The 22941-nt window shown below is 43.6% G+C and overlaps 1 protein-coding gene across 1 annotated transcript in view; it reads right to left on the bottom strand.

The window, feature by feature from the left end:
* The window catches only part of KCNH5 (potassium voltage-gated channel subfamily H member 5), a 238882-nt gene that overhangs the window by 23158 nt on the left and 192783 nt on the right, over nucleotides 1-22941 (bottom strand). Inside the window, exon 10 of the mRNA XM_074956404.1 lies at nucleotides 21906-22102. Coding sequence (XP_074812505.1) covers nucleotides 21906-22102 — 197 coding nt within the window. The remainder of the gene's footprint in view (nucleotides 1-21905; nucleotides 22103-22941) is intronic.

The following is a 22941-nucleotide window of genomic DNA, read 5'->3' as shown; positions in this document are numbered from 1 at the left end:
ATGCATTGATTTCTAAAGGGGAGAGACTCCATTTTCAAACAAGCATTAGAGCAGAAAAATCTAAAGTTGCCAAAAATGAGCTACTCTCTTACTTTAGATAGGGTGGAAACGTACACTCATTTGAATCTTTAAAATGCTTTTCCTTAAATGTTATAGTGGCAGGATATCTATCTACTGATATCTGGGATGTTCTATTAACTCATCTATAGCAAACTCTGGCTTTATACAGAAGCTGCTAAAAGTGATGTTGTTTATTCACTTTTTCCTTTCCAAGGTTTCCATAATTACTGAAATGCTTTTACTGCAGTCATTTTGGTAAAAACTATGAATTTCTGACTGCATGCACATTAGAACATAACCACTTTTGTTTGGAAATGAACAGTCATAAATAACTTATTTTAAAGTGCAAAACTTCAGATTCACAGGTTCATTTGTTTGAACTGTGACCGAGGCCAGTCTCTTTGTATAAAATCTGCCTTTGCTATGAGCTGATGCACCAAAACCCAGTGTATTTTTCTAACAAGGTGATTTTAGATGTATACAAATGGAGCAGTCATGCCTGCTTTGCTGAGTCAATATCAACCTTTGACCAGAGGAAGGTCAAATAATTAGTTATGGGAGGAACAAAGATTCCAGGCAGAAATTCTAGCTAATGCAAAATCTGGCAGCCCACCCTGCGTGGGACAGGCTGCTGAAAATATATCACAATGGGGCTGAGTGTTTTCACTGGCTCTCACTTGCCTCTGAATCCAGTTCAAGGTCCCGATCTTTAGAGATGGGCTCAGACTGGGTGATCTCAGAGACTGCTTCTTACTTGTGACCCAGAGAGACAGCTGCACACATCAGTGAAAATGTAGCCAACATGGCCCATGGTCTTTGAAATAACCTCAAGTTTTTAAGAGGTATCCCTAGGATGCTTAAGCGAAATCTTTCCACCAGGGTTTGTCAATGTTGCCTGACTGAAAGATGCACTGGCAGCTTGTTAGGAAGGGACACCACTCTTGGAAACAGATTTGAGCCACCTTCCACATTAATATGGTGGAGCTTCTGCGGAGAGTATAGCTTCCTGCACACAATGATCTTTCTTCTTGTGAACTGACAACTGCCGATGACTGCCCAGTTCAAGATGAAACATTCTATGACAGGACATGTGGCTGCATCCCTATAGAATAAAGACTACCTCATGACTACCTCCATATGGATGACTACCTCACTCTTATGGATGGGCCACACTTTAGCCAGGTGCGCTGGCTACAGGGCTGCCACTCACAGTGTTTTACTCTATAAATTCAAGGGAATAAAGTTTTGTGGAAATGTCAGTAATTGCCCCTGGCACAATGACCTCACTGGAAAGGTAGTTTGTACGTAAGCCATAAACATAAAATTTAATCTAATAGAAAGCTTTTAGTGGAGCAAGACATCTATTTTACTGATTTTTTGTAGAAATACTTTATATTTCAATCAGCATCAATTAGTGGGGAGCTTTTTTCCCTTAGGGGTGGAGAGGGGAAGGAACATGAGCACTGCAGCTGTCACCTTTCTTTTAGACAGAGTAGCCGATAGCCAGGAGAGACTCACTAGAACCACGAGGGAAAGCCATTCATCAATTAGAATGCTGTCTGTGACAAAGGGAAGAAAATACAATGGATCTGGAGAGTTTAAACATAAGGTGGGCCCCACCCCTGGTGGCGGGTATTCCCTTGAAAAGGGAGCCCCAGGCTTTGCCTCGTGAGGGGAAGAAAGCAGCGCTGAAAGATATTAGTGAGATGGCAGCCATGTTGAGTAGATGTGCTGCTGTAGCATAAAGCCTGCTGAAGCGCCAAAGATCTTGGGTGGTTTGAGGGCACCCAAAGGTATGGCTGGACCCAATTCTTCCGTTATTCGGGGCACACCTGCATCACGCCTGCACCTTGAGAACCTAGCTCCAAGGAATCCCGTAAACGGTGACTCTGCAAGGAAGCCCCACCTTTGTGTTAATCTTGGTAGGGGTATCCCCAAGGAGCTCGCACATTTGACAGAGCCTGGAAGGCTAACTGGGACGATGGGTTGGTGAAGTGTCGTATCCCTCCCAGTTATCTCTGCACTTGTTAAGTCAATCCCTGTGCTTTTTGTGTTACGTGCCAATAGGCTGAACCTCTCTAGGAGAGGATACTAGGGATCTGGCTATACAATAGAGCGAAGGGAGCTCTAATTGTGAGTCTCTTGTGTGCTAGCCATTAGCTAATCAGAAGTTGGGTAGTGGGGGGGAAAGGGATCCTACAAGCTCCCCTCTGGTTCTGGATGATTTTCCCATTTTCCACTCTTCTTTACCACCTGCATCATGCTGACCTTCTCTTTGAGGAGCTCTGGATATGAATCCCCCCAAAGCTCAAATAGAGTTGCTGTGTGTTCCTATCAGTGTGTTTACCGAGTAACACAGGATGCTCCTCAGGGGCTGAGCCTGCTGCCTCTGTTTATCTCATTGCTCCAGACTAGAACAAACCGGTTTATAATCCTCCGGTTTGTACACCTTGGGAACGCTGGCTGTAAGTGTGATCAGAAATGGCTTCCTCATGGATACTGAAGGTGGGCCGCTTGATTAGTATGCTGCATGTGTCTGGTGCTTGTGTGGAAGTCCTGCACTGCCAGGGGGATAGTCTTACAGATCTTTCCCTTCCCTGAAATCGATAATTCTGTACTTCCATGTTCATCACTATGTTTTGCCCTGGTGACACTCTATTAGTGCCCTTTACGCTGTTCTCTCTGCACGCACAATTAACAAAACAACAGCTGGCACAGAATGAGCACTCCTGCTGCTGAGTAGCACCAGATGGAACAATCACAGAACTCTACCTCTGGCTCAATTACCTTAGTTGTCATTCAGACTCTGCATTCGTTTCAAAGTGCTCTGATTGACCTCTAAGGCCCTTCAGGATTGAGGTTAAAACATACATACTCTCTCTCTCTCTCTCTCAATTCTGATCATCCATTATACATCAAAGTCCAGGAGAGGTCATCCAATGCACACCAAGTTAACTACAGTTCCTAAACTTCCCATATTTAGCGGCCAATTCTCCAGCCATTAACCACAATGTCTGTAGAACTCCTTGTCTAGAGGTGTCTAGGATGCTGGTGCTCGGGTCCTCCTTAAATCAAAACTGAAAACTCAATTTAATTAGTTTGGCACTGACAAGAACATTCATAAATTGGTCTACATCTTTTGTAGAACTCCTTCAGATTACTTGGCACAAAAAGCCACTCCACAAATGGAAAACGGGGATGCTGTTGTCCACTGCTTCAAGTGTTATGATACAAATAATTAGCAGAACTGTAACTGGAGAGTCTGGATAATCTGTTCTGTTGTTACAATTAAAATAAATGCAGCTGTTTGTCTGATGATTCAATTTAGAAAATCAGCATGGATGATATTCAGAAAAGAACTGTGATAGGAACAGAGCTAAATATGAAGCACTAATCAAGAACATATTCTGCATCTGGAAGATCGGCTGAAGAGCTAGCATAATAACGTAACTTTTAATAAGAGGCCAAAATGAAATTAGAGTCCCCAAAGTTCAAAGGTGCTCTGACAGTTTGATTAATGAAACTGTTGAGGACATCAGAGACTCTTGTATGGATCATTTTTACTGTACTATGATTTTTCTTCACAAATAACTTGTTCCTGAAAGGAAAGGAGTACTAGTGTTAGTCTGTATTCGCAAAAAGAAAAGGAGTACTTGTGGCACCTTAGAGACTAACAAATTTATTTGAGCATAAGCTTTCATGAGCTACAGCATGAAGTGAGCTAACACGGCTGCTACTCTGAAACTTGTTCCTGAAAGTTATATTCCCTCAGAGATTTCCATCACAACTTTAACCACCACCCATTCATGAAACTCTCTCAAGAGCACTCCCACACCAGCATCAACTTCCTAGATACCACAATCAGCTTCAACAATGGAACCCTACAAATGACTATATACAAAAATCCCATGGATCACCACACTTACCTCCACAAATCCAGCTACAACCCAGACACACCAAGAAATCTGTAATATACAACTTGGCATTCAGATACCACAGCTACCTGCTGAAGGTCAGAAAGTGTAGGGAAAAAGTGAGAACTGCCAAAAGCCAAGCAGAGCTGGACCTTGCAAAGGGAATTAAAACCAATAGTAAAAGGTTCTATAGCCACATAAATAAAAAGAAAACAAGTAAGAAGTGGGACTGCTAAGCACTGAGGATGGGGTGGAGATTAAAATTAATCTAGGAAAGGCTCAACCCCATAATGAATACTTTGTCTTCGTTTTTAATAAGCGTAATGAGGAGTTTAGGGGTAATGGCAAGGTGGCTAATGGAAATGAGGATATGGAAATAGAAATTACCACATCCAAGGTGGAAGTCAAACTCAAACAGTTTAATGGGACTAAACTGGGGCCCGGGTACTCTCCATCCAAGAATATTAAAGGAATTGACACATGAAATTGCAAGCCCAACGTCAAGGATTTTTCATGAATCTGTAAACTCAGGGGTTGTATCCTATGTCTGAAGAACTACTAATATTGTACCCATTTTTAAGAAAGAAAAATGGTGATCCACGTAACTAGAGGCCTGTATGTTTGACCTCAATTGTATGCAAGGCTTTAGAACAAATTTTGAAAGAGAAAGCAGTTAGGACATAGAGGTGAACGGTAATTGGGATAAAATACAACACGGTTTTACAAAAGATAGATCATGCCAGACCAACCTGATATCTTTCTTTGAGAAAACAACTGTTTTTTTAGACAAAGAAAATGCTGTAGGTCTAATATACCAGTACGGCATTTGATACAGTTCCACATGGAAAATTATAAGTTAAATTGGAGATGGGGATTAATAATGAGAACTGAAAGGTGGGTAAGGAACTAGCGAAAGTCATGCTGAGAGATGAACTCTCAGGCTGGAGGGAGGTTACTAGTGGAGTTCTTCAGGGATCGGTCTTGGGACCAATCTTATTTAACATTTTTATTAATGACCTTGGCAGAAAAAGTGGAAGTGTACTAATAAAATTTGCAAATTTCTGGAAAAAGGGGTAAACAGTGAGGTGGTAAAATTTGCAGATGAGACAAAACTATTCGTTTAGTGTGTGCATAGTCATCTACCCAAGCAACAGCATCTTCAGTGGCGTGATGCAGTTCTTCGAGGCCACTGCTGAACCTATTCAGCAGGCATTCACTGACACTGTGCGTCATCGGCTGTCTTGTGCTGCAGCTGCACAAAGGGCTGTCACAAAAGCCCCAGCGATACTGGTTGGCTGCACAAAGACCTTGCCTGGTCTGGAACCTGTTCAACAGGGACCATTGGCGATGGGGCAGGTCAAAACCAGGCGGGCAAATTGTGGAGTCGGCGACGAGGGACTGGTTGGGGATTATAATCGATATCCATTCCTCTCGCCAGAATGTTTCCACCCTAACATCCTGGAGTGGCGCATGAGACCATAATGGGCGACATGATGGCAAACGTGCAGCAGTGATTTAGAAAGGTCATTGTGCAGCGGCAGGCTTGAGTTGGCACGTACTTTCTCCAGTAACTTGCCAGTGGCAACCTCTTGTTAGCTATGAGGAGGAGCAATATTGCTCAGAACTGGAAGCCATGGGAGTGGAGTTGGACGCAGGGTGCCAGAGAGGATACGCATGGCAGCATATAACTTTGTATCCACCAGTTTAGTATGTGACGATCGACTCCAGACTGGTGCGCAGTACTCCACCACTGAATAGGAGGTGGGAAGAGCTGACATCCGCAAAGTTGGAGCATGAGCACCCCATGATGAACCTGCCAGTTTGCCAAGAAGATTGTTGCATGTCTTAACTTTAGCTGCTATTCTTCAGTCTTTAACTTTAGTCTACTTCAGGTGGGCATGGTAACTCAGTGTGCGGGCGAAGGTCACACCTAAATAGAATGGTTCTACTTCATGCTTCACCTTCTGACCATTCAAATAAACATGAAATTCTCAGGTTGCGTTGTCATGATGAAGATGGAACAAACTGGAGACTGTTTTTATGACACTTGGCTGGAGGTGCCAAGTCTTACAGGTGTCAGGTAACGTTATCATGCCCTGGTTTAAGGTGGCATCAAGCTCGTAAAACGTCCAGGCCTGGGTACCGCAACAGATGTCATCCGCACAAATGAACTTTCGTGACTCTGTTGTTGGCAGGTCATTAATTTAAAAGGTTGAACAGGGTTGGAGAAAGCATAAAGCCCTGGGATAACCCATTGCTCTGTCATCTCCAAGCACTCGTCTGCTCCCTCATATGGACTCTGAACTGCTTATCGTGGAGGAACAGTTCAATGACACCTGTGACCCAAGGTAGCAGGACCCGTGATACCTTCACGAACAGGCCAGTTTGCCATACCGTATCATACGCTATTGTTTGATCGATGAAAACAGTGTCTGTTTTCAAGTTTCTCTGGAAGCCATTTTCAACAAATGTGGTCAGCGTGAGTACTTGGTCGCATGTGCTATGGCCTTGGCAAAAGCCGGCTTGGTCAAGGCTCAGAATTCTCTCCACATTGGGTAATATGCGCTGTAGGACCAAGCGCTCCAGTGCCTTGAAGCACACCCAACAATAATGACAAAACAATTCAAGATAGTTAAGTCCCAAGATAGTTCAGTCCCAAGCAGACTGCAAAGAGCTACAAAAGGATTTCACAAAACTGGGCAACAAAATGGAAGATGAAATTCAATGTTGATAAATGCAAAGTAATGCACATTGGAAAACATAATCCCAACAATACATATAAAAGGATGGGGTCTACATTAGCTGTTACCATTCAAGAAAGAGATCTTGGAGTCATTGTGGATAGTTCTCTGAAAACATCCACTCAATGTGCAGCGGCAATCAAAAAAGCGAACAGAATGTTGGGAATGATTAAAAAAGGGATAGATGATAGGACAGAAAATATCACATTGCCTCTATATATATCCATGGTATGCCCACATCTTGAATACTGCATGCAGATTTGGTCACCCCATCTCAAAACAGATTGGAATTGGAAAAGGTTCAGAAATTGGGCAACAAAAATGATTAGGGGTAGGGAACTGTTACCATCTGAGGAGAGATTAATAAGACTGGGACTTTTCAGCTTGGAAAAGAGATGACTAAGGGGGGATATGATAGAGGTCTATAAAATCATGACTGGTGTGGAGAAAGTAAATAAGGGAGTGTTATTTACTCCTTCTCATAACACAAGAACTAGGGTTCACCAAATCAAATTAATAGGCAGCAGGTTTAAAACAAACAAAAGGAAGTATTTTTTCACACAACGCACAGTCAACCTGTGGAACTCCTTGCCAGAGGATATTGTGAAGGCCAAGACTATAACAGAGTTAACAAAAATGTAGATAAGTTCATAGAGGATAGGTCCATCAATGGCTATTAACCAGGATGGGCAGTGATGGTGTCCCTAACCTGTTTGCCAGAAGCTGGGAATGGGCAACAGAGGATGGATCACTTGCTAATTACCTGTTCTGTTCATTCCCTCTGGGGCTCCTGGCATTGGCAACTATCGAAAGACAGGATACCGGGCTAGATGGACCTTTGGTCTGACCCAGTATGGCCGTTCTTATGCAGATGACACAAAGTTAGGAGGTATTTCAAATGCAGAAGAGACTGGAATACCATACAAGAAGATCTGGATAACTTTGAAAACTGGAGTAAGAGAAATGGGATGAAATTTAATAGCACAAAGTGCAAGGTGCATGCACTTAGGGACTAACAACAAGAATTTGTGTTATAAGCTGGAAATGTATCAGTTAGAAGTGATAAAGGAAGTGAAAGACCTGATGTATTGATTGATCACAGAATGACTATGAGCTGCCAGTGTGATGCGGCTGTGAAAAAGGCTATGCAATCTTAGGATGCATGAGGCAAGGTATTTCCAGTAAAGACAGGGAAGTGTTAGTACCATTATACAAGTTTCAGAGTAGCAGCCGTGTTAGTCTGTATTCGCAAAAAGAACAGGAGGACTTGTGGCACCTTAGAGACTAACAAATTTATTTGAGCATAAGCTTTCGTGAGCTATAGCTCACTTCATCAGATGCATTCAGTAGCTCACGAAAGCTTATGCTCAAATAAATCGGTTAGTCTCTAAGGTGCCACAAGTCTTCCTTTTCTTTTTACCATTATACAAGGCACTGGTGAGACCTCATGTGGAACACTGTGTGCAGTTCTGGTCTCCCATGTGTAAGAAAGATGAATTCAAGCTGGAACTGGCACAGGGAAGAGCTACTATGATGATCAGAGGAATGGAAAACCTAAATACCAGGCAGGGAGAGGCAAGATTTAAGTGAAGCACCAATGCTGATATAAGAATAAATGGTTATAAACTGGCCATCAACAAGAAATTAGATGGTTTCTAACCATTCCAAGGGGAGCAGTGGGGGCAAAAAGACTGAGCTTGGTAAGTTTATGGAGGGGATGAGATGATGAGACTGCCTACAATGGCATGCAGCCGATCTGCGACTGCTAGCAGCAAATATCCCCAACAGCAATGGGACACTGGATAGGGAGAGCTCTGAGTTAGTACAGAGAATTCTTTCCCAGGTGTCTGGCTGGTGAGTCTTGCCTAAATACTCAGCGTCTAATTGGGGTGGGGAAGGAATTTTCCCCTCGGTCAGACTGGCAGAGACAGGGGGGTGCTTTTGCCTTCCTCTGCAGTAAGGGGCACAGGTCACTTGTAGGTTTCGGCTAGTGTAAATGGTGGTTTCTCTGTAATTTGAATCATGATTTGAGGACTTCAGTAACTCAGCCACAGGTTAGGGGTCTATTGCAGGAGTGGGTGGATGAAGTTCTGTGGCTGCAAGGTGCAAGAGGTCAGACTAGAGGATCATGGTGGTCCCTTCTGGCCTTAAAGTCTATGAGTCTAATTTTCTCTGAAGAGAAAGTCCAGGGTACACACCTAAACACACTTATAACCACCTTCTCTAAACAAGGACACTCCACCAGAGAAGTACTGTAGATCGCACCATGAACAGGGCCACCCAAATATCCCAGAAGAAATTGCTTCAATGGGGGGGGGGGAAATCCCCCACTGATTGCATATCCATAGTTGTCACCTACCATACCACACTAGGCCCCATATGGGGTATCATCAAACACTTACAACCTATATTTGATGGGGATCACATCCTGAAAGAAATTTTTCCCAACCCCCCTGTTCTGGCCTTCAAATAACCCCACAACCTCACCAAACCCATCGTCAGAAGCAAGCTCCCCACAGACCAGGACGCATCAACTCAAAGCAGCACCAGACCCTGTCAAAACAGATGCAAAACCTATGCTTCTATGATCAATAACCCCCTCCCCCCCCGACACGCCTTTCAAGATACCTGGGTCCCACACATGCCTATCCCAACATGTGGTGTAGCTCATCAAGTGCATCAAAGGCCACAACATCACTACACTCCCTAATGAACTCACGCAGAAAAATGATAAAAGACAACAACACCATATCACCCGTGGGCAAACACATTTTATAAAGCACCACATTTGACCTCTCAGTCCTCATCCTCAACGGAAACCTGCACAACACCTTCAAAAGATGAGCCTGCGAACTACAATTCACAAATCTGCTGGACACTAAAAACCATGGACTTAACAGAGAGGCTGGTTTTATGGCTCACAACAATTTGTAATGCACCCTCCTGCCTGCTAACCCTTAATTGGTCACTTCCTTTTCAGTGGTCTCCAACAGCCAGTGTGAACCCCTTATGCTTAACATTTACCTTAACTGAACATGACTTTTGCACTGGTTATCACCGCAAAGAAATGCTACATGCTGGAAAATGTTGTTAAATTATATGTGGAGGGAAAAAGAAACTTTCCCGAAAAGTTTGCGTTAACCCATTAATCTTAGTTAAAATAAAAAACCAAAAACAAAGCCAGCCCATCCCTTCAAACTTAGCAATCACCAGTTGGTTGGTCCCTTTTTAGTGTTAGCATGTTGCTGTGATTAGCAAGCTATATCAGTTTAAGAGCTGTACAGGGAAAGCCTGGAAAAGTGGTTTCTAAATGACTGACTTACATTCAACCAGCTCTTGTTGTGGGAATAACTGTCAGTATGGGCAGGGAACTTGTGGAAAGTCCTGCAAATAAACTGGGACCACTAATACTGGAGTAATGAACATCATGCTGGAAGGTAAACAGAAGCTGAGCCACTGCATTTAAGAAAGAATGCCTCTTATCAGTGCATTACTTTTTCTCATACTGTTTATTCATATACTCCTCTTCTCCCACAGTCCTCTCTGTCTTCATTTCCAGCTGGCCCTATAAAAGCCAGTGAAGCCAGAAGCAGAAGGACCCTCTCTCTAGCCTGTTGTGAGGGACGGACCTGGCTGCTGGGAGCATACCAAGCTACCTGAGATTGAGCAGGGCTGGGGAAAGGCCAGAGGAGCTGGGGAGCTCTGGCTTGGAAACCCCCAGACTGCAGGCCTAGTGGAAGGCCAAATAGGTACTGGGGTTGCAGAGGGCAGCCCAAGGGGTAGGCAGAGGCAGCAGGTCCAAACCCTCCCTCACCTATGATGAGTGGCGCTTACACTGCAGTCGGCCCCAGGGAACAGGGGCTAGGGGATGACTGGCAGTGGCCATAGACTGAGGCGAGGTGGGGGTTCCCTGGGAAGGGGAGACCCAGATCTGTGTGGAGTACTGCAGGTGGCAGCACTTTGGCGTGAAAGGGAGCACTGGGGTTCAGGAGGGACTTGGGCCCCAGCAGCAAGTGGGACACCAGCCTGCAGAGGGCATTCTGGAGGCTGGAACGCTAATTCCCTGGATGACCAGCAGGAGGTGCCGCAGGGGTGAGTCCAGCACTGCTATAGGCTGTATAAGTAGGGGCATTGCCAGCAGATTGAGGGACGTGATCATTCCCCTCTATTCGACACTGATGAGGCCTCATCTGGAGTACTGTGTCCAGTTTTGGGCCCCACACTACAAGAAGGATGTGAAAAAATTGGAAAGAGTCCAGCGGAGGGCAACAAAAATGATTAGGGGGCTGGAGCACATGACTTATGAGGAGAGGCTGAGGGAACTGAGATTGTTTAGTCTACAGAAGAGAAGAATGAGGTGGGATTTGATAGCTGCTTTCAACTACCTGAAGGGGGGTTCCAAAGAGGATGGATCTAGACTGTTCTCAGTGGTAGCAGATGACAGAACAAGGAGAAATGGCCTCAAGTTGCAGTGGGGGAGGTTTAGGTTGGATGTTAGGAAAAACTTGTTCACTAGGAGGGTGGTGAAGCACTGGAATGGGTTACCTAGGGAGGTGGTGGAATCTCCTTCCTTAGAGGTTTTCAAGGTCAGGCTTGACAAAGCCCTGGCTGGGATGATTTAGTTGGGGATTGGTCCTGCTTTGAGCAGGGGTTTGGACTAGATGACCTCTTGAGGTCCCTTCCAACCTTGATATTCTATAGCTTTGGGTGAAAGGATGTCTGAAAGGAGGCTGAGGTAATATAGACTTGGTCCTCCTTCCCCATGGGATCCTGTCTACGCACACTCTGCTCACTTGAACTTCTGTGGGTTTTGAGTGGGGACGGTTCCATAGTTGGTCAGGGGTAGGGCAGAGCTATGGGGGAACCACTTTCAGAAGTGCCAATCTTCTGGAAGCCAGCAGCGATACTGCAGAGTAAACTGGCTTCTCTCAGCAGTAGCATAAATGTCCTCTGGTTCCACACCTTCGAAGTCCCCTGGATGCACTGGGCTAGGCACAGGTGAGGAAGCCATGGTAGCATGGCTCTTTGGGAGGCACTGGAAACCCAAGATCGGAGAAGCAGCACTGATTATCTGGAGCTACACACAGATGTCCTGAGATGCAAGGGATTTCACATGGGGCAGGGATATCCTGTCTGTTCTGTGGGTAGCAAACCAACCCCACCTCCCTGACCACATGATGTGTTGAAAAACCCATGTTCTCAACTAAATGGATTTTTTCCACCCAGCTTTAGTTCTCCTATGGGTTATTCCACATGAGGCAAAATCTGAGGCAAGGCGCTTGTAGAAGGCTTGCAGTGATTGTCTGATATGCTCCTGTTCCCAGTTAACCCAAACAGCTTTCTAAGCATTAGCTTTGTTTTCTATTCAATAAGAATTCCTCCGTAGTGTTCTTGGATTTCTCTATCCCTCCCCCACCACACACGTACAAACAAGGAAGGCTCTCCCCTTTGAACTGCCACGATTCAACCAATAAGCTTTATTGAACTCTACTGTTTTCATAGACCTGACAGGGCAGTTCTTCAGCACAATCAATGGGCAGCAAAATGAACCAAATTCCAACCTTGTAAAAACCCCTCTCCACTTCTTTTGGATATGTGCCTAACTGAAGAAGAATCCAAGCACCATATTTCTAGACTCAGAAGACCGATTTGTGAACAGAAATAGAGCTCCTAGCTACTAAGTGAAGACCCATGAGGTGGGAAAGTATTATAGTAGCAGAACAACCTAGAGAACCAGAGTCAACAAAATACTAGCAGAATGATTTGCCAGTGAGGGAGAGATTAAAGTGGCAATCAAGATTCTTGTTCAAAAATCTGCTCTCAGTGGTTCTGTCCCAGCCCAATAAGTGAGGCCCAAACAAAAAAGATCCAGATGTTTATATTTTTCATTCTCCCAAACAGTGAGTTCCCACAGATTAAGAGTTACTACCCTACCCACATACATACACAAATTCACACCACATGTCTGTATACATAAATGAGTAGAATATATGATACTGTGGTTTAAAGATTTTATCACCACAAGAGTGGGATGGGCTCATTACTCACGAACGGCAAAAGCTACTTGAGTGGGACCCGCCGACTCTCTCAATGCCATACCGCTGCAGTTGAGGTAGGAGGAGAGCCTTGAGTAGCAGTTTCCTGCATTTAACAGAGAAGGGGCAGGCGGTAGTGTTTTCAGCTGTGGAAGCAGCTTCCAGCTTTGGTCTGAAAGAGCTGGATCTGCAAGGACCATCTGTTCGCCTGACTTTTTTAAGAGGATGGAGGTGATTGTTTATACAGGATGGTTTGGATGTAGAATGTCCCACCTATTGGACTGTGTTGGAAGTGAAGTTTTGCTGGAGTTTGCTGCTAGTTGCACTGTTGGTTTTTTTTTTCAATAATATCAAAGGAGAGCAATACCCAAGCTATCTTACTGTCAATAAACAAAATTAAAATGGAGATATTGGTCCTCCACTTTCTGCAGCACAGCATACTCTTATTCCCTCCCAACTGCGGAAGAGGGAGATGAAAGTATCAGTTTCAAGCAACAGAGAAGAAACACCATAACATTATTTTTTAAAAAATGTATAAAGGGTCAAAAACTTAAAATACACCCCTTTATTTATTTAAGTTGTCATGCAGGTCGTGTACAGAACCATCTTTGATCAATGTTACTTGATAGCCTACATAATGCTTGGGTGAAATAAGAAGCATCCGTTAATTTTGAGAGCATTGTTAACAGAATAAAATAGGTATTAATTTACAAATAGTGCACCTTAATAAATCACCCTGGAGCTGGATCGTCCCACAGTGTAACTTCATAAATTTAACTAACTACAAGCTAACGTAATTAATTTTCAGTCACGTGTAAGTGACCATTGTAATTGACTTTAACCTGTTTTTCTATGAATGAGCTCGGTCTCTTACATATTACGGATTAATAGATTTGTTAATCCATTCAGATTGCATTTCTTCATGTGGTTGAAAAAGAGAGCAGAGAGCTAAATCCTCCACTGGTGTCAATCAGCATAACTCCATTTACATCAGCTGATGATCTGACTCTTAAACATGCAAAAAGATATGTGATTTTTTTCCAGTCTGTATGCACATAAGTACACCCGTGTACTGTAACATTAAAAGACCCTTGAAGGAAAAGCACTGTAACAGGCTTGTATTCTCCAGTAAAAATCACCAGTGAAATATTATCCTGACAAATGAAATCAAAGGCTCTTTTGTTTTACATTTTGGAGGAGAAGTTTTGTAACTATTAAAAATTAACAGGCCACCCTTGGTGTGGCCAAGGGTTACTAGTTGGGCCAGTCCTGCTGTCAGTGGAGTCACTGGGTATTTTTCCACTTGCTTAAATGCAAGCAGGATTCAGACCTCTAGAGTAGGTATTTAATAGAGTGATTACATCCAGAGTAGAAAAGGAGCCAGCTAGTCCCTTACAGGATTAATGTGGCCTCGGGATATCATTAAAACCGTTAGCACATTGGTTAACCTCTGGATCAGTTTACACTTCAAACATAAAAAGAAAAGGAGTACTTGTGGCACCTTAGAGACTAACAAATTTATTTGAGCATAAGCTTTCGTGAGCTTCAAACATACAATCTACAGGGCAGACTGTGCCTGGCGCCTATGTGAGTATTAGCACAGTGAGAGCACGTTAGGAGCCTTCCCCCTCTCCCTTGTGCAGCTCATGCAAAGGCAGGTATGACTGCATTCCCTCCCTGAGCTGCTAGCTAGCTAGGTTTTTAGTCCATCCCCCTGGTATCTGAGTACCTGAGGGGGAAGGAGGAAGCAGGACTACAAACCTGTCACCCATCTTCGCGTCAACTCACGGAGCTGGCCAAACGCCTGGGGTGGGGAACACGCTGCACCCTGGAGCGGGTGCAGGAGCAGGTGTGCTCCCACAACTTTCTGCAGCAGCCCAATGGGGTGACATTAAAGCCAGCGCAGTTTTCTCTTTGAATCTGTATGCTGTTCTTGTACCCGGCGGAGACATCCGCAACCCTCCAACGACCCACTTCCCTGCTTTGGCCACCTCAAATTCAAATCTCTGTGTCCTAGAAGGCGTGCAAAAATGCGAGGCATCCCTCATCAGCCAAGAGATTGGAGGACAGAGCTGCTGAGAAACTCTGAGCCTGATTCAGTAACTTTAAACTGCAGCAGATGGGCCTGCTCATGTGGCTAAAGGGAGTGTCTACATGGCAAAAGAGGGTGTGATTGTCGCACAGACAAACATACCCATGCTAGCTTTAATCTAGCTAGCACAGGTAACAATAGTTGTGTAGAACAAGGTAGCATGGTCTAGCAACAAGAAATCAAGCCCAGGGAGCTGGTAAATACTCCGGTGGCTAGTCCATATAAAAGCCCATGCCACCATGCCTACATTACTGCTGTTATCTGTACAGGTTACATTAAAGTTGGCATGGGCACTGCCTAGTCATGCTACAATCACACCCTCACTTACTGTGTAGACATACCCATTGCGTACTCAGAGTGGCTAAAGGTTGCAGAATTGGGCCCTTTGTCATGAGATGGGGTCAGAGAGATGCCACCTGATTGGATACTGACACAATGCTTCACTGCAAACATCACAGTCTAACCTCAGAGTGCGGCACCATAATTAAGTGCCATTAGATGCAGTAGCTCTTCACCACTCAGAAGTTAAGTGACTAGGATCAGAAGCTAACATAACGGCAGGTTCTAGAGGAAGAACCTGGAAGGAACTGTCACTAAAACAAAAACAGGTGATAAAACGTTTTTGTCATAAAGAAAAGCTTCTTAAGGTCATAAAGGATACCACGAGGTCTGTTAGGATGTAAAGAAAATGAAATCATATTGATTTTTGTCCAGCATGGCTGCTCTACCCTACAGTCTAGCTAACCTGTATCTATAGGACCTCACTTCCCTGGAGAGCACATCGAGCTAGAACAAGGACAGCTAAGGGGCGAGGAAGGGAAGGGACAGTGTAAAACAATCGTTCCTTTTGCACATGGGGATGGAGAGGTAAGTGTGGTGAACTCCAAAAGCAAGGCTAAATTGCGACTTGGATTATGCACTCATGAGGAATACAAGAGGGAGTGAGCTCCCCTTTATATTCATGCCCACCAGGCTCCGGGGCCTAGGGTCCGAGCACACAGTAGTAAGAATGCGTTGAGCACTTGCTTACACTGGAACAAGTGGGTGGGAAGAGGCAGGCTCCACTCCCCCTCATTGGCTCCATTCCCACCCTAGTCACTTGCCAGCCCAGCTGAATGGGTTGCAGTTTGCTGCTGTCATAGGCCAAATGCCAGTTACTAGCTATCCCAAAGTGAGGGCTGTGACTGAAGTTGTTGTCTTTGCCTTTGGTAAACGAAAGGGCAGGTACGTTTCACAAAGCTGAGTGCAAGAAGCCTTCTAAGCATCCCTGCCTTGGGTCAAAGTGGCGAGTGACTGGTTGGATAACCCATGGCCCAAAAACATATAAAGGAACAAAAATGTTTTTGTCTGAGTATTTGAACTGAATTGATATCAACAAGAAGTGGGTCAAATGAATACTCATTAGGCACGAGCCACCCACAGTTTGAAAATGAACCCAGAGCAAAGGCCCAGCAAGCTCTATAAGCCAAAATAGAAACTGAGCTATTGGTTCTGACTTCATACAGTCTTGATCCTGTGCCGCCGACTTAAAATGAGCAGAGGATCATGCTCTGTATAAGAAAGAAAAACATCAACAATGACAGGTTTGGTCACCGGGATTGCCAGGATGCAGTGCCAGAATACATGTGGTGGTCTGTTTTCATTCATCGAGACAGAGACATGAATTCCACAGGATCTTTCATTGACTAATCTATTTCCATTATTCGTGGACAGCTTCTTTTAATTAATAATGCTGTGGAAAATTATTTAACCAAAATGGGTTCTGTTTTTGTCATCACTGGTGACACCTCAAAAGAGGAATCACTGTCACAGGACAAGCAGTGAGTCACCGTTTCTAAGGATTCACCAACGGGGTGAGGCAGCCTATCTCAGGAATAGGAAAGCTCACCAATTGCCTGAGTTATATAAGGGCTAGACTGTGAACGCAAATAACCCCATCAACTTTAATTGGACTAAGTCTGAGTAACTGCTGCCTAATGTAAATGCGGGGACTCACAAACTGACCTAAATAACCTTACTGTAGTGTTTACAGCATCCTATATTAAAGTATAGGGGAGTATGAGTGAATACTATGGTAACTGTATTAATTTAAGGGAAAAGTGGCAAGCTTTTATAGTTCACCACTGCAGTTTATACTTAATATACCTCTTGGTAATCTCTTCCCAACCCCAAATGGGTGGCAAAGCCCCTCAGCATCCTTACAGTATTTCTTACAAAACACTCAGATGATGCACATATGAGGAGTGACCAAAAAAAGTTTAGTATTAGTCATCCAACATAAAATTGCATTGGTCTAATGCCTCATCCCAAAAGTTTCCATTCCATTTAGCCCAAAGTCCTAGATTAAATGAGACCAGTAATTTGATCTTAGTCTCAAAGGCAAGTCTTTGGAACCCTTTAACAAGGAGGAAGTCTACATCCACCACGCTATGTTCTTTATCAACCAATTCCCAAAGAAAAGCTGAGTGCAGAATCTACTTTGAAAAGTGCAATAAACTCACAACACAAAGGCTCATTATAAATGGCAAAACTGCATTGAATAAAATGGGAACAATTGTATGCAAAGTAGACTGCCACCATGCTGAATGATTTTTCACAGCAAACATGCAAAAGTATCAGAGATTCCCCAGGACACTTTTAAGCAGATGGAACTATGCATGAACTCTGGAGGTTATATAGTTCTAGGTTCCCCAATTTTAATATGTTCTTAAATCCACATGCTCATTTAGTTTGCTATCAGGAAAGCCTCCAAAATGGACAAGAATGTGGATACCAACAAAGACATTAATATGAAACTCGCTTTGAAGAGATACAAGTATTTGGCTTAAATGAAAACAATGGTATTTTTAAGGTCTAAGATTAAAAATCACTAGCAAAAAACAGGGAACTGATTAAAAAAGAAATTGTTTTAATTTCAAGTATAGAGAAAAACAATGGGCCATGACATGACATGACCTGAGGATCTGCAGGCAAATAACCTCATATGTTTAAACTGTGTTAGATGAATTATACATCAGCCATTATATATTTATATATATAAAGACATTCCAACTGCCTTAAATGTATCCTCTCTCTCTTTGTATTCCTATGCCTCATTCTCTAACACACATTCCAACAGTGAATATGCCAGAGATCCTATAGGCACAGTCTCATTCATCACACACCCCTTTTTCAGTCCCTAAGCACCATCTATCCTGTGCACTGGATCAGACACTGTGGAAAATAACAGTATGCAATCATTCATATTTAAAAAAACACGGGTGAAATATGGCCTCACTGAAGTCAATGGCAACACCCCATACTGTAATGCACACCGTACAAAATATATAGTATATGACAGTCTCGCTGCTACCTGGGGATTTTGCCACTAGTTGGTATAGGTGGAAGTGGTAGCAAGAACTGGAAACGTGTGTATTTAAAAATATTTGAACTAAGTACTTGTTTTCTTCAGGAACCTATTTGCTGACTCAAAATAGGTCTTGTAAAATGTTGGCGGCCAATAGTATGTTCATTTTTGTGTGTTTGACTCTTTACTAACAATTTTTTTTTAACTCCACTCGCCAGGGTCTGATTGCTCTGATTGCTCCACAGGCCAAGCTTGTAAAACAAGGCCCTAATCCAAAGAGCACAGATTCTCAAAAGGCATTTCATGAATTACATGTTATAAATATTCTCTCCCACATCGGAAGTTAGTAACTGATTGATGGGCCCTTCCAAGCGCTGGTCTTTAACCTTTAGTTTTCAGAGATGGACATGAATCTCATTGCAGTTTTCAAGAATATTTCTAGTTTAATTATTTTCTCTACTTGGAAAAAGTTCCAAGTTCTGTTCCTGCCTTGCAGTCCGGATTAGTGATGTTAGATGTGGCATGAGCATTTCAGCACACAAAGAAAGATGCAACACTTTGCAATTGCAGGTTAAAAGTCACTTCGCCATTCTGAGCAGGAGAGATCGCTGCAGGTTGAAAAGCTAGCAGCCACTCTTATTTTATGGGCCCATAAATTTATTGTGATGGATGAACTATCTAACCAACAACAACAAAATATCTTGAGTTGGTAATACCATGCTGCACAGCTCTGTTAAGTAAGTTATTCAACATGCCAGGTCTCTGGATATTATTGGGGAGTGAGAAAACATTATTTCTCCACCTCAATGTGTCTGTCTCTTTTCTTGTCATGTGGAACTAACCTTTCAGGCTTAGTACTATTACTAATTTATTAGCCTTTTAAATGCCTCAATTGCTGTACAGTCTGTGGACTAAATCTTAATGCTTGCTGAAGCAAAGAGTGCTTTAGAAATGTGTGCGCGCGTGTAAAGCAATAAACCAGATGGGGGAACAATTCTCTGTACCTCTGCGTTTGCTACAGTGAGAGCAAACAAACAACCATCTTCTTGAGCACAGAAGAGCCAGCAGTTGATGTTTGTTATAATTAAATGGTGACTCTTGGAAGCGATGACTTAACTAAAAAAGGTGTTAAATATATTTCTGTTCAAATCAATTAAAGGAGAGAATGATTTTCTTTCCATTTAGGTTAAATGACTACTGCACAAATTGCTGTCATACAATTGTGCAGCCCTGTCAGTCCAGTCTCTTGTGACCTGATCGACTGCTTCTGCCCACTTGATGGGACCATCTGCTGGATAGTTAGGGCCACATTTTCTAAGAAATGAACCTTTAAACTAGCAGTTTTGTCCCTAGTAGAGAACCCAAGGGGAAGCATGAACATTTTCTGCCGATGGAACTTAATCCAAAACCCACTGAAGTCACTTACTTAATAGGATTTTGGATTGGGGTATGGTGTTTAAGAGCATAAAAATCTATCTAGTGCCTAGGAATGAAGCACAGGAAATCCCTGCACCAGACTGGCTGAATATCCCAGCATTGTTCTTTTAGGAAAAGGCCTTTCCCCCTACCAAACCTAGCTCCTGGATGTTGAGAAGCTACAGATAGACATCATGTATGATTCCACATAGCCATGTTCTTCAGAACCTTTTACTGCCAATCCATTCATATTTACCGCTGCCCTACGTACCCAACAGGGATCTATCTCTCCTCTCCCGTGAAAGCAAATCTACATATCTTTCTTTATAAGCTTCACTATGAAATTCAGCTCCTCTTTGCTTTCAGCCACAGCAAGAAAATCCTCCTGGCACAAATCTTCCTTTCCAACGCTCAGTCCAAATACCAGGCTTTGCTCTGGGTAATTCCACCGGTGAAAAGAATTCTCCCACCATTACCAGCAGGGTGTCAAGTGGCTGCATAGGCACTTCACCGCCATTACTACAGCCCCTGCATAGTAACTACCGTGGCTGTAACACAGAGGATCCATGTCTAAGTGCTCCATGCAGCCACATTGTGGGCGCTCGCCAGACTGCACCTCCTGGTCCCTAGGGGTTAGCAAGCAGGGAACTCGGTTCTGCATTGCACATCTGTATCTGTGCAGCCACCCCTTATATTGCACCCCACCTTGTGGAGCACGCTGGTGCACCTTGTGGAGCACGCTCCTTGGAGGAAGGGAAAGGATTTCCGCTATGTGAATAGCAGAATTGCAGTCCACTGCTTTGTCAGCAAAGTGTTCACATTGCTTTCGGTAATGCAAAGCTCTGGCATGCCTCCAGAGGAAAAGGTGTAGTTTCAGGAAGTTAGTTTAAGTGACAGGTTTATAGTCACAAGAAGCAAAATTTATATTTTGACACAGCATGAGTTGTATTAGCTTGTCCCATGAAATTGCCTTCAAGCATTTCTTCCCTGGTCCCACATCTGTCCTGGTTCAGCCCAGGTTCCTGAGCAGCGTTTTCAGCTCTGGACTAGCAATTCATAGCACATTGCAGGTAGCAAGGTGGGAATTAGAAGAGAGGGTAAGATGACAATCTTAAACCTAAACTGGATTTTTGCTGTGCTCTCTTTTTCGGCCTTAACTCAGACTGGGTGCACCTGTTGGCCCATTTTAACCTCTCCCAACTCTCCCCCTGCTGAGTCACTTCCCTACATCCTGTACTTTGCTGGCTGCATTGACAACACTAAAGAACCATCATTCTTTTTTCTGGGCAGCATCTTGTACAAGCTACTGTTGCCAGAACGATACTAGGCTCAATGAACCACCAGTCCAGCTGCGCAATTCCTATTTTACTATAAGCATTGAGCTCCTTTTTCTCTATGGCTGAATTGTCTTTAAAAAATCATCATAGCCTTACAGTAACTTCAGATGAGATGCCCTAGATGCAGCTATAGAAAAAAAAAAGATCCATTTCAACTGTAAAAGGATTTCAGTTAACGCTCAATAATCTATAAATCACTGTTATGAGATTTTCCTATGCAAATCAAATGTATATGATCCTCATCAATCTTTAAAAACACCTCCATAAAGATTAAATTTTGCAGCTGCAATGCGAATTAAAGGATCTGTTAACTTATTTTCAAGATACATCTTTATAGCTAATTAATTTTCAGATCGAGTGTTCCTTTGAAATGACTCATGGATAGTGAGCTTTGCTGATTGATTATAAAATGAGAAGGTGTGTTAAAAAAAAGAGAGAGTTGTGAATATAAAATCACTGTCAAGATTGATTAACCTCACCATATTAAAATTCTAAACTGAGTAAGCAAGAGAAGCGGGTATTAACATAATACCTTTGTGGAGTATAATTTATTATTTCACATCAATAAATTCCTCTTAGTTGGTCCATGTCCCATCAGCATGGCCTCTGATCTGGATTTTAGTAGATGGGAGAGTGAACTTCACCTTGGAAGAAGTAATAATTTGGATTATATTGGACTATAAAACACAGCCATATATATGATGTAAAAGGAATGAAAAAAGAAAATAAGTGTCATTCATATGTCACCCTCATAGGCAGATACTCTGAACTTCAGATCTACAGGGAGCTTTTACGGAGCCACCATTAATGAACAGCCACAGCTTTTACTGAAAGTCTAGTTAATCTGCACTGACCTGAAAACATCAAGACTAAATTTGGGATTGCTATTTGCCACACAGACTTTGTGGGCGGTTCTCAATCACTTTTCCCCTAGAAATGGTGAGAATTAGACCAAGTGCATTACCCGTTTCCTCAGATTGCAAGTGAGCGTGAGATTCCTGGAGAAGGAGTTTGCAAAAGCTGTATAAAAGTCCAGAACTTTCAGCAAGGCTTCCCGTTTAATAATATGTAAATCGCAGTACGTCAGTGCCCGGACATTGGCACACGCATGGGCCAAAGTGGTTTCCTTCCAGAAGATATCGCCAAACACATCGCCTTTACCTGCAAAAGAGCAGGAAACATTTATTAAACCACACATATACACTGCTCTTCAGCAACTACACCCCAAGGAACACTCCAGACACCTTATCTTCCCGCCACACTGTTCTCCAGCAACCCACCTCACCCCAGTGACCCATCAGCTGGACGATGTTTTAAATGTAACGAGCCAGGGCATGTAAAGGCATTCTGCCCCAAGAACCCCAAACAGAATACAGTTCATTGCACTGGAATCACACCAGAGGTCCTCAGGCCCAGATACCTCCCAGATACCCTCAGAGTGGAGGGAAACTGTGAGTGTGGAAGGGAAGAAGGTCACAGCGTGGAGGGACACCAATTTAATCGACCCAGAGGTCCAAGTGACGATTCAACCCTTCAAGTCACACTCTTTTGACTTGCCTACAGCCAAGTTGCCCGTCCAGTACAAGGGCTGGTCAGGAACATGAACTTTTGCAGTCTATGATGATTATCCCATCCCCATGCTGTTGGGGGAAGACTTGGCCAATCATGAGAAGCTAGCCAAGAAGGTGGGAATGGTCAGCCACAGCTAGGCTAAGCAAGCTGTCACACCTACCTCTGTTCCGGAAACTTCTACCAGGACCCGGTCAGGGGTGATGGAACCGGACCCCATGCCAACGTCTGCAACAGCAGTAGGATCCAGTCACAGAGACCCAGACAGAGCCAGTCTCAGAACCGGAACTGGCAGAACAACCAGCACCAGAACCGTCACCAGCACTGAATCCAGTACTTGCAACCCCAACACCAGAGGGCCCCACTGAACCTGCACTGGCAGCAGCAGATAACCCTATTCAAGAGGCTCAGCCGGAGCCTGAACCCCAACA

The sequence above is a fragment of the Natator depressus genome, chromosome 6 (genome assembly GCF_965152275.1).
Source record: "Natator depressus isolate rNatDep1 chromosome 6, rNatDep2.hap1, whole genome shotgun sequence".
Classification (NCBI taxonomy): domain Eukaryota; kingdom Metazoa; phylum Chordata; order Testudines; family Cheloniidae; genus Natator; species Natator depressus.
The sequence above is the reverse complement of the archived record's forward strand: the minus strand, read 5'-3'. Positions and strand labels throughout refer to the sequence as shown.